Genomic DNA, 17,094 nt, shown 5'->3' with positions numbered 1-17,094 from the left:
GGGACGGCAATGTAATTCAGTTGCGATAAAACATCCATTTTTTACGTTCCTTTTGTGGAAACTCTCCGTTTCTGCAATCGAACCGGCAAGCAGCCGCCTGTTCAGCTGGGCAGGTCGTGCGAAGCTTTCAAGAGTGGTCAACTACAGCACCGCCATTAATTTTCTACACGAAAAGGCCCTCTCCTAGCTGGGTCTGGAAATTCTGGTGTCATTCTGGTATATTTAGATATGTCAGGCGTATCCACTTGGAGTGAATTTCCAGGATGAAACCAGTTTGGAGATAGGCGCCACATAACTCGCCGTAAAAATGCACTGTTGTTCCACTTACTTTTTTACCAAAATGCTGTTTTATGCTTTGAAGCACAAAAGTAACTGAAACGCCCACGTCTTTCATCCCACACTTCGGGAAATAATATATCGAAACTGGTGTCATCCTGGAAATTCATATCTATGCCATATACCGCATGCCATATAGCATAGAATAGAGTATAGCTTAAAAAAAAACTATACTCCATTCTATGCAATATGACAGGCGGTATATGCGGCTTATATTGCCACACCATTCTATCACTAAAGTTGCTCATACCAGGGGCTGCATTCCTGACAAAATTATTCCTCAGCAGTTTGAGAATGGCAGCCCACAAACAAATGTTATAAAACAATACAACGACAGCACGTGCCTTTTATGTTGAATCATCTCAGTCCTAAATATTAAATGTGCGACACAATAACAGAGCTCAAACCTGAAAACGATGCAATTTTATTGGCGCGGCTGTGCACTACCTCCGGGATTGGCCCAGGAAAAAGTCTGAAACATACCCGATACGTCAAAGTGGTGGTAAAGTCGCTAAGAAAGACATTAGCTTTAATTATGAAACATAAATGAACTTGACTGATGACAGGATTCAAACAGACGACCCCTAGCACTACAGCTTCTGTTTACTTGGTCAGGTTTCGTTTACTTCAATTCATACTGCCACTAAAACTGCGAGCCTTAAACTTGGTGTAATACTCTAACATGTTGTAATCGCATTCATTGCTTCGCCATATGGCGAACCTATAATAAATTTCTCTGCTATCATTGCTAAATCATAATGCAGAGTGATTCATGATCACTATTGACTCATGCCTGGCACCTCCTAGCTGTTAAACTTGAATCGCGGCTTGAATAACTTTTATATTTGATTCCTATCACTCTATGCTGCATGAAAGTACAATGACACTGAACTGAGCTCGTCATTACAGTGATAAATAATGACTCTGCGATATTAGTTACCGCTAGGAGCAGAAAAATGCTCATTTAATGATTTTGACAGATATCTCATTGTACAACATTTCATTTGATATCCATGACGTTATTGGGCTTAAAACAGCGATAACACTGAACTGAGCATAGGAAGTGACTCACTATTGACTAGGCCCTATAAGTTAGGTGTATGATGCAGTTAATTGCTAATTTCATGAGAATTTGATTGGCGTCAATGATAACGTATTTGATTAAAGGCTACTGAGAGCGGCAGTAGAAAAATGGATTCATATTCACTAGTGACCAAGGCCTGCCGTGCCTAGTGATCACCACTGAGTCACTTATTGGTGTTTCGGTTAATATACATGCGATTATGCTTGCGAAATATCACACAAGTGGGATATTTCCTCACAATTGTGTGCGAGAATTTGTGTTCTGAGTTGCTCTCAAAATACAAAAAAGAAAAGTGTCCAAAGGTTGTCATTAGTCACGTGGGAGGAACGCTATTGGTCCCACACTTTGCCCTTTTATTTGCAATTAAAACATAAACCTTTAAAATTTTCACAAAATTTCAGTTGCCTTGAAAGTCATAGGGTCTTGAGGTGCGTTATGCTAGGAATAAATTCACAGCCGTTTGGATTAATTCGACTGCCGTTTTGATTAAACTTAATGGTGCTTGGGTCAAATTGAGGAGTGCTTAGAATACAATGACTGGCAGTTGGGTCAACTTGAATGGCGCTTGGATTAAGTTTACTGGCGAACGGAATAAATTGTCTGGCGCTTGGATTAAATTGAGCGGAAAAACCTGTAAGATTATTTAATTCCATAGCGCTGAAATATAATATAAACTGGTTCGTGTTTGCGAATTATTAAACTGATTGTTGCAATTTCGTCCTACCAAGCCTGCTCCGTTCTTGAAATCTACCTGAAAAGTTGCAATTCATGCGGATGCGCATGGTTTGCAACTTTTGTTTTAATATTGAAGCTGTGTTATGATATACGTTGGGTTATTTATTGCAGCGTTTAATCAGTGTGGTGGCGCTTCAGCCGGGCGTAGCCTTACCACCTCTGACGGCAAGAGCCCCTTCAGATACCTCATACGAAAAAAAAAGTTGTACTATTGCACACTAACAAGGTAGTTTGAGCTATCGCTCCCCCAACCTCCACCTCTTTATCTTAAAGCTCGAAGACTCCAGTACTTACACCCCAGAGCATCCAGCATAATTTGACAAAAAAAAAAGAAAACTCATACTGCGTAGTTTAAGACCGTGCCCTCCAGCGAATATGAACTGCTGGGCACTCTACCGCTCACATCCTCCAGAATCACTAATTAGCTTATTGATAAACGAAGGGTTTTCGTAGTTTGACGTCGGCTTTCAATACACAGAGTGTGGGGAGAATGTTTTTTGAAATATAAGTCTCAGTTTCGCTCGAAAGGCGAAATGTCGATACTGATTGAAAAGTGCGATGTAAGATTCGTAGTTTTGTCAGCTGTATAAATTACAGCAAATATTCGCTTATGCATTAAATAAGCAGTCATGGTGCCACGCGTGCTCCAGAAAACATGAAGAGATCTCACTCAATGACCAAAAACGCTCGCTGTGACAACGCTGGCGTGATGAAGCCAAAAAAAGAAAAAAAAAAAGAGGCGAGTGAACGCTCCTGCTACCTCTCCCTTGAACGCGTTTCTGAAACTTGAGATTATGCGACATACAGCAATAGACGCGTGCGCGAGGACAAGACACATGCAACCACCAGCCATCTCGCTTCACTTTCTTTGCATCCACTGAAGATTACCTCTACGATAGGGCACTGGCAACGCGCGGCCGGGCAAGATGAAGAGACCTGCGCTCAGCTCCCTCACCCCGCCCCCCCCCCCCCCATCCCCGCCTCGCTGACCATTTATCAGGTGACCTGAAATATTGGGCAGGCATCAAGTAACCATCATTCTAAGCTCATCCTCGAAAGCTTCAGCTCACACGCACAGCATACGGCGTGTGACAGGATTAGAGCACTGCACGGGCTCAGGCTTAACCGAAAGCCCGGGCCCGGCCGGGCCGGGTAAGGCAGTTTTTTCACGGGCTCGGGCCGGGCTCGGGCCGGGCTCGGGCACGGCGTGTGCTTTTTCACTCGGGCCCGGGCCGGGCTCGGGTTTTTTGACGCGGGCCCGGGCCGGGTTCGGGCTTTCTGGTGGTGTGCATGTAACGTGCAGCGAGTTATTCTCGGGCGTCTCAACTCTGAAAAACATGTATTTTTCGGTCTCGGGCCGGGTTCGGGCCGGTTTCGAGTCGGGCTCGGGCTGAGCTCGGGCCTAAGGTAAAGGGATGGCGGACCGGGCAGGGCGGGTAACGTAGATTATTTCCGGGCCCGGGCCGGGCCCGGGTCTTGCCATAAAAGTTTTGATCGGGCTCGGGCGGGCAGCCCAACGTAAAAACGGGCCCGGGCTGAAAAAATCGGCCCGTGCAGTGCTCTAGACAGGATCTTGCCGCACTTGTACTTCATACAGAACCTCAACGCGACAAGGACAGAGAAAATTCGCCTGTAGTGTCCATATAATCGCTACTGCAATAAAAAACACAGAGTTCTGCCAGAGGTAACATTGCTCCAGCCTGTTGCTCAGCTCAGAGGGAAGAGAAGACGAGAAAAAAGGACATGAACTGGATCACGATCTGCAATTTCTACTAGGGGTGAGTGTGAACTACTTGTTATCTCGTAAATATTACTTACCTTATCTGGTTGGTGGGTCCTGAAGACTTTATTTGGATTAGATGTTCAAGATTTATGAAAAAGAGAGAGAAAAAAACGGAGCAAACATGGAGAAACGTATCATTGTTGTCGCACTAGCAGTTGATTATACAAAACTGTGTGCTAGTGGCTATTGGACTTGCCAGGCGTCAGTAGAAGGGTAGAAGATGTGTGGGGGGCTCAGTGAGCAGAGGAGAAGAGATATAAGGAAAGCAAGTAGAAAAAGAAAAGTCACAATTCTGCAAGCTGTTGACGCGATTAAAAGTGCTGGAAATAACCAAAGTGTTTTGGCACATTGTGGACCCAACTATGTGGAAACATTTGAAAGTATTGGCAACGGGTAGGCTTACAAATAATTCCAGTGCTCCTTGTTGTCCTTCTTCGTATAGATAAGATCGTCGCAGCTGCATGAACGGAGTACGAGGTGAAATAAACCGTGCGCTAATTGAGCGTATCGCTACACGCCGGCTACTCTGTCTCAGCTTCTTTATGAAACTGCGTATAAATGCTGTGCGCGCGTCTTGCATTTAATAACTTTGTGGGAGCATATTTTTGTGAGAGTAATGTCACTATACTCGCTTTATCAGTTAGAAAAAGAATGTGCGTTCTAGTCTGTGATTACTCAACGACGCATATTGTTCCGTGATATGTCCCTCCTGCGCACGCAGCGCACTGCAAAATCGTGAAGGTTGTGAAAAATTTTACCGCTGGCACCTGTATATAGAAGCGGAACACACGGTTGTTTCCTGTAGCCCGAAGCGGTGTCTAGCCTTCCTGCCTACCTGACTTCCTTGTCCTACTCATCTGCCTACTTGCCCGTCTTGTCTTGCCCTGCCTTGCCCTGCCTTGCCTTGCTTTCCTGCCTGCATATCTGCTTATCTGCCTTACAGGTATTGATGCGAAAGCTTGTCGGAATGGAGGTGCGCCTTTGTGCGGACATTCACTTGTTATGTCGTCCCTAAGTTTCTCCTTGTCTACACCCGACGATTGTCGGGATGGCTTTTACGACGGACAGGTTTGCGTCGGTCTAGCTCGTACGGCCGGCCGCAGCGGCGCAATTACCGCGATCGGCTGAGCGAGCGCGAATAAAGACCGCTCCGCGATAGCACTAGGATAGGTGCGCGCTTGTCCTCTGGTCCGCTGGCCCTTTGGGCATCATCAAACTTGAGGTCGTTTACAGTGCCTTTCACATACGGCAAGTGCGTATGCCTTGTGTTGCTCCTTTTCCGAACGATAAGCCGAAGAGCGGCGCCGTGTGCTCGCGCGTGGTCGTACTACGCAGAGTCGTACTTATCGGAGGCCCGAGACGACGGAGATTGCCGTAGCTCTCGCGAGTAGGCCCATTGGTCATCGCGAGAGTGCGAAGCATAGCCGCTGGACCACGTTTCCTGAGCGCCGTGTCGCGGGGAGCCATTCTCCCGCAGCGATGAGCTAGCTGCGCCCTTTTCTGTATTTTTCGCCCTTGGCGAGGGAGTCCCCTTGATTCCCGAGTGACTCCAGGACCGGGCGTTCGTGTAGTGCTGGGAGTCGTAGGAGGCAAATAAACTGTTTCCATTATCTTAGGGCAATGCTGTGTTTCTAGGCGCGCAGCGCTCGGCGTCCTTTTGCAGTCTGAGCGTGCGTGCGCGCTAGTTTACCCAAGGCGATGGCTGACGCGGCCTTGTGGCTTGCTGAGCGCGAAGCCGCAGTGGTCAGTACTTCTGTGAAATACCAGACTCTCACATTGCGTCGGGGCGCACTTAAATTCCCACAAGCTGAAAGACACGATTCCGCTTGTAATTTATTCGTGCCAGCTGCATCTTTATGGCGAGCTGTCAGCGTTTGGACGACGACGACGAAGTTGTGCCTCCGCAGCTGTGCACGCTCGAGCCAGAGCACGAGAGAAGAACATCCGGGCAACATCGAAGGGGCCCGTGGTTGTCTGCGTTAGAGTGAGATAAAATCAACATGTGGGACAAGAAACGCCTCCCGTCTGGCCACAAGTGGAGACCCGTACGCTGGACGGCAATGCGCAACCTGTTCATGCCTGCTCCATCGCTTTCCGGGTGACGACAGCAAAATGCTTTGAGTACCGTTCATTCCCGCAGATCATGGACACATCCCCCATCAATGACGCGACGCTGAATGCCATGGCAACCAACGCTGTCATCGCTACTATCAAGTTACAGGAGTTCTGGCAATACGGCTCCGAACTCTGGTTTCTGAATGTCAAGCCACTTTACTGAAGACAGCACGTGACGTCAGAAACTGCAAGGTGCGACCACGTCATAGGTGTCCTACCACCTGCTGTCAATGCCATCGTCATGGTAATTCTGCGCACTCCGCCTCCTGAAAACCCGTACGACATTCTAAAGACGGAACTCATACGGCGAACAACTGAGGCAGAACAGCGTAGGCTGCAGCAGCTGCTTATCGCGGAGTAACTCGGTGACCGAAAGCCCACGGAGCTTCGGCGTCGCATGCGGCATCTCATCCGAGACCACTCTGCTGCGCTGGACGCATCAATTCCATGCGAACTCTTCCTGCGGCGGTTGCCTCAGCAGGTGCGAATTATTTGAGTGCGTCCTCTTCCGAATTCCTCGACTACTTGGCACAGATGGACGACAAGATTATGGATGTCGCCCCCCCCCCCACCCCCCCATGCTATCTGCCATCGAGAGACCACGCGTTTCATCATACGAAGCGCCGGTCCGCGACGACCACTTGGACCATTTTCCTGACGCTAACAAGCAGCCCAACCGCAAATTATAGCGGCTGACTGCCAAGCTCAACTTGTTCAAAGTAGACCGACAATGCAGCGCGTCGCCACACCAACGCCTCAGTCGCACCCGCGACAGGTCGCTAAGTCTTTCCAGCAACGTGTGCTGATACCACCTGTCAGAGATTAGCAGCAGACGACGAAGAAAAAGAAGGGAACGTGGGCTGCTGCCTCCACGCCTGGCGCCAAGAAGTGCACGTACCGTTATCATCATCATGAAACCTTCTCGCCATTAAAGGCTTCGTTGATTGTATCGCGGCTCCGTATTTTCTGGCGACGCTACCGAGTGGCCGGTGTTCCGCAACATATGGTGCCGAAACCCGGGACAACGAGCGGATCCCAACGACGTGGACAACGAGCGACGACGCCGACTAGTTTCTTCTAGAAATTGCAGCCGGAGCAACCTGATCCTCATCGGAACTGCACCCAGGGAAGCAACACCTGGAACCGGCTACCTTACGAGCAAGTAAGCCGCAATCCTAACGAAACATGGACCGCCTGAAAGCTAAATGCGTTGCTAGACGAACCCAATCAACGAAAATCATTAATGAGGCGACGACGCTGCTGAAGAGCGGCTGCAACGACCGAACGGCGTTCAGCAAGGTTATAGACAAGCTCGTCGCCAGCTGTGACGAGCTTCGGAAGATTAATGCCGAGCTTGAGGACATGATTCCTGTCGAGGATCTTGAAAGAGAGCATGAGTCTGCAGCGCATTATGACGACCAGACGCTTGAGACCCTGACGCGCCTCCGGGTCCGACTCGAAGATCTCAGCGTCGGTGGCACGGTGCTTACTCCTCCCTCGACGACGCTCGATACGCCACCTGCCCCAACGACAGCTGCGTCACAGAGCTTCGGACCTCGTCTCCCAGCGCTGACCATCAAGCCTTTCCATGGGGACGTGAGTCAATGGACGTCGTTTTGGGAGCAATTAAACGGTGCTGTCCATGCGAATACAACTCTGCGCACGACTGATAAATTCCACTACCTCCACAACTACCTGGTAGTGGAAGCAGCCGCTGCCATTGCCGGACTACTAACGACTGAAGCGTGTTATGAGAGTGACATCGATCTGCTAAAGCAGAGGTTCGGGGACAGGAGCCGGATTGTACAGCATCAGTTCAGAGCACTCCGCGAACTGCAGCCCGTGACGTCTTCATCGGCTACGAGGGAGTTGCGCAGGCTGTACGACGGAGTCCAGCTGAATGTCCGCTGCCTCAACGTCGCAGAAGTTCCAACTAGCAGTTTTGCGGCTATGCTCTACGACGTTCTGCTTCAATCCCTGCCACAAGAAATCGTCGTGGCGTTCCACCGCCATAGCCGTCTCCAGGATGACGCACAAGGCACGGAACCCTCTGCTTCAGGGGAGGCAACCACAATGTCTTGCAAGAAACTCGAGCAGCTCATGCGATATACACAGATAGAGCTCGAAACAAGAGAGCAGTGTGCTCCATCGGCATCCTCCTTCAAAGGCGGCGGGTCCCACGGAAAGCATGTCCCATCGTCATCAGTCCTGCATGCATCGGAAGAATCGAAAGAAATCCGCAACGAATGTTTCTTTTGCAAATCTAAGGCATACAAACGAGGTATGCAGCGCTACCTTGACCATATCAGAGAAAAAGACCCGGATAGCTGAGGCTATGCGGTGCTACCGATGTGCTATAAAAAGCCACGGCGCAAACGAGTGCCGGAGGAAGTTGTGCGCGGCATGCAAAGGCAGGCATGCTTCAACGATGTGCGACCCAGCTTTTCGAGCGACAAGGGGCGAGAAGTCACATAACGTCGTATCTGATGCTACCAAGCCAATGAAGGCAGAGAGTCCACGGTCGACTGCCGTTACAAGCTGTCAACTTGACGAGGTCATTAATTCACAGACTTTTCGTTCTTGGATCGTCGGTTCCAACGAGACATCTTATATCAAAGGCATCTTCGACGGAGGCAGTCAACACACGTTCATTAAAGAAGATCTGGCGGCGCGGTTGGGACTAAAGATCATTAGACATGCCTAGTGGTGAACACGTTTGCGTCAGGCGCTCCTTCTCGTGTGAGAAATTGCAATGCCGTCGAAGTTCATCTACGTAGTCAATTTGATGACAGCGAGCACATCATTGAAGCAATAGCGATGTCACTAATTTGCCGCGACATCCCAGTCCCGGCTATGGAATGTTCCTTCGCAGCTAAATTACGCGAGCTAAGTTACCGGCTGGCAGACTATCAAACTGTGCCACGAAGATGTGGCGAGAAAGGCATTAACTGTTCATAGGATCTTATCAGCTGAGGAACATCTTGAGCGGCGACATCATACGCAGCACGGAAGTGCAAGGATTGGTCGCGGTCAAGACTACTCTCGGCTGGACACTACAAGGTCCTACCATGAAAACGAGCTTCATAAACAGAACATCCGAAGTGATGATCTGCGTCCTCCGAGTGCAAGCTGGAGAAGTTAAAGGATCAGGCCAAATCACACTGGAGTACTTTTGGACGTTGGACGCTATGGGAATTGCGCCAAAAGAAGCAACTCATGGGCACGCAAACACGTTGGCTGTTTTCCAACGCAAAATTGCAAAGATTGGAAAGCGGTACCAAGTAGCTGTGCCGTGTAAAGAACCGGATATTGAGCTGCTACAACACAATTACAGCGTCGCACTCAACTGTTTACGAAATCTTGTTAAGCGCATCTCGAAGCCCGAAGGATTGCTTGAGAAATACGATACGGCGATTTGTCAGTACATTGTTTCCGGCAATGCTGAAGTTGTACTTCACAGAAATCGATAGATGGCCCTAGGTACTACATGCGACACAGGGAGGTTATTCGTAAGGACCAAGGAGGTTTAAAGAAATTTTTTTCAACCTCCTTGGTAAGGACTCACTCACAACCAAGCTCCGCGTGGTTTTTGATGCGTCCTCTCACGCCAAAGGAGAGAGATCTCTGAACATTTGCCTCGAAAGTGGCTCGAACCTAAACCCGGACTTACTGCAGGTTCTCCTTCGCTTCAGATGGTACCTAATGCCTATGACAGCTGACATCGAGAAGGCGTTCCTGCAAGTGGAGATACGAAAAGAGGACCTTGACCTGTTCAGATTCTTGCGGCTTGACAAAAATCCTGCTGTTCCTTTCACGGAAGAAGCGGTAGAGGTTTGGCGTATGACCAGAGTACCCTTTGGATCTACAGCAAGTTCATTCATGCTTACGGCTATGATACAGCATCACTTGAAGGCACAAGTTCCTCCCGAGAAAAGGGCCGTAGCACAGCTACTTCTGAAATCCTTCTACGCCGATGACCCGTTACTCAAAGCGGATGACTTAGAAGCAGCAGTGACTTTTTACAAGTGCACGAAAGAACTGATGGATGATGCTGGCATGCCTTTAAGGAAATTGAGCTCAAGCTGTAGGCGACTAGAACAACTGTTCGACTCCAATGATGCTCTTACCCCTCTAGCCTATGAGAACGCTGGACACCAAGAGAGAGTGCTAGAGATGGATTGGTCCAAAGCATCAGACGCCTTCATCTACAACCCGGAGAACATATTTACTTTCTTGGAGAAGAAAAAGGACACTAAGCGTTTTGTCCTCCAGACAGTGTCGAGGATCTACGACCCATAAGGATTTCTCGCACCCTACGTAGTGCGAGGAAAAATGCGGTTTCAGCAGTTATGGGTTTCGAAGGTTGACTGGGACCAAGATCTTCCTGATCACATTGCGGAAAAATGGCACGACTGGAGAAGCGAGTTGATCCATTTGTCAAAAGTGAACGTTCCCCATCACCTCATGAGTGGAGTTACAGATCCGCGTGACCTTCAGCTACACGTTTTCGTCGACGCAAGCACAAAAGCGTACGGAGCTTGTGCATACCTTCGTGTAGAAGATGTGAATGGGAGCGTGGCTAGCACTCTGATTGTAGCCAAGTCAAGGATCGCCCCACTGAAAGCTCTATCCTTGCCGCGACTAGAGCTAATAGGTGCGTTAACAGGAAGCAGGCTGTTAAAATATATAGTGGAAAGCTGCGGAGATCTCATGCCAAGAGTGCAATGTTTTCTTTGGACGGACGCAACCATAGTGCTTGGCTGGTTACAGCGAGCGCCTTCGACTTTAGAAGTCTTTGTGATGAACCGAATCACAGAAATTTTGTCTATTACTTCGGAAAGTAGCTGGCGGCATTGTTCAGGAGAAACCAATCCTGGTGATAGACTGACCCGAGGTGTTTCCTTAAACGCACTGGTTACTGAAGTAGACTGGTGGCAAGGACCAGCTTGGCTGAGTAAGGACTCAGGAAAATGGCCAGCTGTGAAGCATTCAGAACCCCAAATCAACGACATCCTAGGGATAACAGCGACAAATCCAACGACGCTTCACTCTACAGGAAACGCATTGCAGTTAACCCCACTGCTAGATGCCACGAAGTTTAGTTCACTGCACAAGCTTCTCCGAGTCACAATATGGGTACAGCGCCTTGTCCCAACGTTAAGTGCAAGATTAAAAAAGTTGGAGCCATCTCAGCTGAAGAAATATTCGCAGCTGAGAGATATTGGACCCGGCAAGTTCAAACTGAGTCGTTTCCTGAGGAGAGGAGTTGGTTGCAGGAAAGGCAAGGTCCACCCAGTAAATCATGCGTAGCACCACTACACCCATTTCTCGACGAGAAGGGGCTTCTACGCGTCGGAGGAAGACTACAGAACCTCACAGACAGCCGAGAAGTGAAGCATCCATTGCTACTTCCAAGTCGACATCGTTTCACCGAGCTGGTATTTGCGGATGCCCATCGTCGAGTCATGCATGGAGGAGTAACGGCGATAATACACAGCTTTCTGCACCATCAAGGAAGCTCTCGTCAACGCGACACTCCTCGCGCATCTGAAGTCCGAAGCTCCCACGGAACTAACGGTTGACGCCTCGGACGTCGCCGTCGGAGCAGTACTGCAGCAGCTGGAGGATGGAATGTGACAACTAGTTGCGTTTTTCTCGAGGGAGCTCTCGCAATTCGAGTGCCGTTGCAGCACTTTTGGTCACAAACTTATGGTGGCCTACTTGGTTGTGAAACATTTTCGCCACTTCCTCGAACGTCGGGAATTCTACATTCTAATCGACCACAGACTACTCAAATAAGCTTCGACCACTACCAACTCTGCCCACACTGAACGCGAGATCCGCCAGCTTGCCTACATTTTGGAATTCACGAGCGACATACGACACATAAGTGGCAATGACAACCGCGTTGCTGACGCACCATCCCGAATATGTGTCGATGAACGCCCACCAGTGGACTTTGCAGCCATGGCCATAGCACAGCGAGAGGAAAACGAACTTCAGGCTCTACGACTGAAAGACAACTCCCTCGAATTCAAAGACGGGCACCTTCCAGGCTTCACTATATCCTTGGTATGCGATGTCTCTACCAGCTGCCCTCGCCCCTATGTTCCACCATCTTCTCGTCGCAGTGTCTTCGATGCCTTTCATTCCTTGTCGCATCCTGGCATCCATGCGACTCAACACTTCGTCACTGCACGATACCTGTTGCCACGCATGAACATTGATGTTCATCGCTGGACACGTGCTTGTCTTAAGTTCCAGGAAACCAAAGTTCAACGCCACACAGTACCGTCAGGCCTCCTGATCCCCGCTTCGGTCACGGGCACCTTGACCTAGTCGGCCCTTTGCCCACATCCAAGAACAGCCGAATATATTGACATGCATAGACCGGTTCACGCGATGGCCTGAGGAACTACCACTCAGTGATATCACGACAGAGTCAGTCGCCCGCGGCTTTATCACCGTGTGGGTTAGCCGCTACGGAGTTCCCACAACCATCACAACAGCTCAAAGTCGTCAATTCGACTCCGCGATTTTCCATACCTTATTCCGATTGATTTGTGTCAGCCACAAGACGATGGCCTACCACCAGATGTCTAACGGCACGGTTGAGAGATTGCACCGCCAGCTCAGTCTCGCTCATGGTGTCACGACCATTGATGCCCTGGACGGAGCGTCTCCCACCCGTCTTTCTTGCTCGTCGCAGCTCGATATGGACTAACGCGTCTTGCTCGTCTGCTGAGCTCGTTTTCTGCACTACCTTAAGGCTTCCTGGCCAATTTTTCGACTCTTCGCCGGTGCCAACGTTCGACGTGGGCAATTAGCCAGTCGCCTCAATGTTCCCATGCAAGATGTGGCTGCCATTCAATCCCACCAAAATTCACGACCATCCTTCATCAATCGTGCTCTCCGTTATTGCACACGCCTTCGTGCGACATGACACAGTTCAACCACCACTACAACCATCTTACCATGGACCCTTCGAGGTCATCAAGCGCTGCCCCAAACACTTCTGAATGGACGCGAGGACAGCGTCTCCATCGACCGCATTAAGCCGGAGTTCCTCGACACCGACACCATATTCGTCGACGACAAGCTATCTACGAATGCCAGGCGCGTTCACTTCAACTCCGCGTGAACTATTGACGGCTCTTAAAAATCGCTCTATCCAATTCTGGCTCTATCGCTATAGAGGAGGGGCCCTATGGCGAGCTTTCAGCGTTTGGACGACGACGGCGAAGTTGCGCCTCCGCAGCTACAGCGTACTAGAATAGGTGTACCGCAGCTCCGCGCGCTCGAGCCAGAGCACGAGAGAACACCCGGGTAACATCGAAGGGTCCCGTGGTTGTCTGCATTAGAGCGACGATAAAATAAATGTCGGACAAGACACGCCTCACATCTCCCCACAGCTTCTACTCCAGTACCAGATTGCAGTAGGCAGCGTTTACCTATAGTACTTACCACAGTCTCTGTGGGGCACGCAGTAGCCGTCCCACCTCTGGGATGTTCCCTGCACACATGCACACCTCTTCTTCGTTCCGCTACATGGCCATCTCTGCACTCCTGGGCACAGATCTCCGGGGACGCCCACATCATGATAGCATTTGACTTTGTGCTCATTGTGTTTGCATGCTGAAGTGATGGGAAAGGAACAAATCTCAATATGGCGGCGTGTCTCGTCGTTTGACAGATGATGTGAGCAGGGAAAAATCGGTCACCAAAGGGTCCGATCTCTTACAGATATAAAAAATATAGCAAATCCCTGCGACTAACAAATGTGGAAAATTATGAACGTCAAATGAAGTAAAGCGTAGTAAAGCGTAAAGGGAAGGTGTAGCCTACCATTACCGGTTTAATGAGCGAGAAGAATAAGGTAATCCAAGAAGCCTGATCTTTTGTTGGTCACAACCTTTCATTTTTCTTTACCTTAGTATTTCTCCACTTCCAAATAAGCATAACCTTTCCTGGGTTTGTTCTGTGTTCCTTTGCAGGTTTAAAGTGGGTGCACCACACTCATGCAAAGTAAGAGAACTCGATATACCTGCCGCGAATAAACATCCAATAATATACTTACCGGAAATTACAAGCACGCGTATGGGCACGCAATGGTATGTATGTGCACAAGAATGAACGACAGCGCAGAAAAAGAGCTTTTTGCAACAATTACTACTCCATAAGATGCAAAAAAAGCCGCAGTTTCACCCGAAAGGCGGAGCATCGATTGCAATAGCGAACTAGTGGAGAGCCGTACGAAGTAAGGCTAGTAGTTTTATCCGCCTTATTATCTTGTAAACATAGGCATAGGAACTAAATTAGCAAGCATGGTGTCACGCGCACACAAGCAAACCTAAACGCATCTCACTCGATGACCGCGGAAACTCGCTGTCAAAACGCTGTAGTAAGTAAGCGTGGCAGGAGCAGCGAGTGAATTTACCTTCCTACAGCGTTAGCATCGACGCGAACTAAGCCACGAAAACACAGTGCCGGGAGAAAGTTCTCTGCCCCCACTGCTGATGGCTTTCAAGATACAGCCGCGCGGGTGGTAGCAGGCGGCGTAGTACGCGTCCTCCCTCGTCCCTAACCTCCCCCCGGACCCTTGCTGCCCGGCAGGGGCGCGCGGTCGCTCGGGCGGTGGGGAGTAAAACGTGACCTACTCCCTACCCACCCTCCGGAGCTACAGTGCCGGTGGTGGTGGTGAAAACATTTATTAACCATTTATTATGCAGAGAGGTGATTGGGTTAGGGCCCTATTGGCCTTCTGCCCTCACAGTACCAAGGTGGAGCCTCTATTCCGGGGCCCCATTGGCAAGCAACGCCGCCCGCGTCCGTTGAACCAAGGCCTTTTGAGTCCTGAGGTTTGACAGCCGAGCTGGGCCGCCTCCCAGTTCTCTCTGGTGGGGTTGGGGGGGGGGATGGATGGGTTTGATTGGCACGCCCATATTCGGGCGTGCGCGAGCTCACCGTGTCCTTCTTCCCCCCCTCCTCTCTCTATCTCCTCTTTCTATTCCCTCTTTCCCGTCCCTTAGAGTAGGGTAGCCAGACGCATTTCTGGTTAACATCCCTGCCTTCTCTTTCTCTCCTCCTCCTCCTCCTCCTCCTCCCATACTATGTGGAAAGTGTAAGCCACCTCCCCACAGAACTGGCACGCGCCGTCAAAGGATGGGTTGAAATGCTTGAGCATCGCTGGGCGCAGTACAGTGTTGGTGAAAATTTTGATGAGGAGGCACTCGTCAACGTGATCCAGTCCCTTACAAGGGGCCGGGTAACGCCAGTGCTCCTCCTTATGTTAATCGGTGATTTCTTTGAATGAAAGGCCCAGATTGTCTGATTGGGAGTAGGCTTCCAAGGACAGGGAGACAGCCCGGGGAGAGAGTGCGCGGGCGGCCTGATCGGCCTGTTCGTTTCCCCGGAGTCCCTGCTGACTGGGGGCCCAAATCAGGTCACGCGGAGTTGGATCAAAGTATAGGCAGTTAGATTGCAGTATGCGCCGGGCAAGCGGGGCAGCCCACTCCAGCTCATAGTTCCGACAAGCCCCTCGCGAATCGGTGATGATGTGTTTCGGCGTGGGATTAGTGATGGCCAGAACGATGGCAATCTCCGCGTTTGTTGCGCTGTAGGCGCAACCAACGCATGACAAACAGTGAGCCCGTTAACTGTGTTAGTGTTGTGTACGACTGCGGCCGTGTACCACCCCCCGTGGTGTGGGCCGGCAACGTCCACGTAATACACGTGCTGTTGTAGACCATGGTGTCGCTGCAACGCTTCTGCGCGCGCCTGGCGACGACCGCTATGGTCTTCTCTGAACATGTTGCGGGGAAGGGGTCAGACCCGAAGGGCGCGTCTCCAGGGTTCTGGCACTCTCACCCTTTCCTCAATGTGGTAGTCGTGTTTGATGTGGAGCCGGTCCAAGAGGCTGCGACCAGACGGGGTCTGTGCAAGACGCGTGTACTGGTTGACCAAGTGGGCTTCTCGAAGCTCCCGGAAAGTGTTCGACACGCCCAGGGCCAGAAGTCTCTGGTTGGACGTGGCGACCGGGAGGTCGAGAGCCCACTTGATGACTTTCCGGTAGATGACCTCCAATCGGTAATCATCGTGTTTGCGCAGGTGCAAGTAGGGGGTCGAGTAGAGGATTCTACTCGTTACAAAAGCATGGGCAAGCAGCAATGCATCCTTGCTTCGTAATACGATCCGCTTGTTGGAGACCCGGCGGACCATGCGGCCCACCTGGTCTCCCACCTTGCGAAGTTTGGCCAGGGTGGTGTCGGCCCTGAGGCCAAGGACGCAGATCTCCTTGGACTCCCGGATCGGTCCCGAGGGGAGACTTATGCGTAGCTGAGTTGTGTTACAGTGCCGGAGCGTTGCACACGACTGGAAGGCGGCGCGCTTCCTTCCCGCTTCTTTGCTTGCGTGCAGGAGATTGAGCCGCGCTCGCCGGATCACCCTCGCACGCTTTCACTTGCATATAAAGCAAACGGTGCGCGGCGATGATCTTATCGCCCGTGGACTTTATACGAAGCCTCATGGCGACGGGGACGCCGATGGCAGGAATGCACCTAGAGTGTCTATATAATTGCTACGGCAATAATACAAACCTAATTCGGTCTGACTTACTCACAAAATACAGCTATTTGTTTCAGTTAACTGGGGCCGAAGTTTAAAAATATGCAAATGGCTACGTAGCTGGACAGAACATAGGTAACGTTGTTTGCCGTCACTTGTGGATACCAGATTATTTTTTACATTCCGCCTAGTTAGATAATTAGTGTTAATTATTCACCTTCTCAATTATCATAATTAGATGGAAAGTGCCAATGATAAAATTGTGGAGCAACATGAGAAACTCCCGATACAGCTTTCTGCTGCGCAATACGAGCTACATAAAGGTGTGTTTCCGAGCGTGAAAGACGGCCGTGAATTCATGCAAGGTGCCTCGAGCGGCCAGTCACGCGGCAGTTTTGCGTGTATTTGCGGGATTTTTTCATGCTCGGAAAAACACCGTTATATATAATAAAATGCCGAAATAAAGAAAGCGCCATAA

General features: G+C 50.2%; 1 protein-coding gene across 5 annotated transcripts in view; it reads right to left on the bottom strand.

Moving 5' to 3' along the window:
• Window positions 1-17,094, bottom strand: part of LOC119458265 (uncharacterized) — a 112,333-nt gene that overhangs the window by 40,733 nt on the left and 54,506 nt on the right. For all 5 annotated transcript variants that reach the window (XM_049670956.1, XM_049670959.1, XM_049670958.1 and 2 more), the window contains exons 3-4: window positions 13,518-13,688; window positions 3,974-3,999 (exon numbers count right to left, since the gene is read on the bottom strand). In XM_049670956.1, coding sequence (XP_049526913.1) covers window positions 3,974-3,999; window positions 13,518-13,688 — 197 coding nt within the window. The remainder of the gene's footprint in view (window positions 1-3,973; window positions 4,000-13,517; window positions 13,689-17,094) is intronic.

Source organism: Dermacentor silvarum, chromosome 7, assembly GCF_013339745.2.
Source record: "Dermacentor silvarum isolate Dsil-2018 chromosome 7, BIME_Dsil_1.4, whole genome shotgun sequence".
Taxonomy (NCBI): Eukaryota; Metazoa; Arthropoda; class Arachnida; order Ixodida; family Ixodidae; genus Dermacentor; species Dermacentor silvarum.
This window is presented reverse-complemented; position numbering and strand designations above follow the sequence as displayed.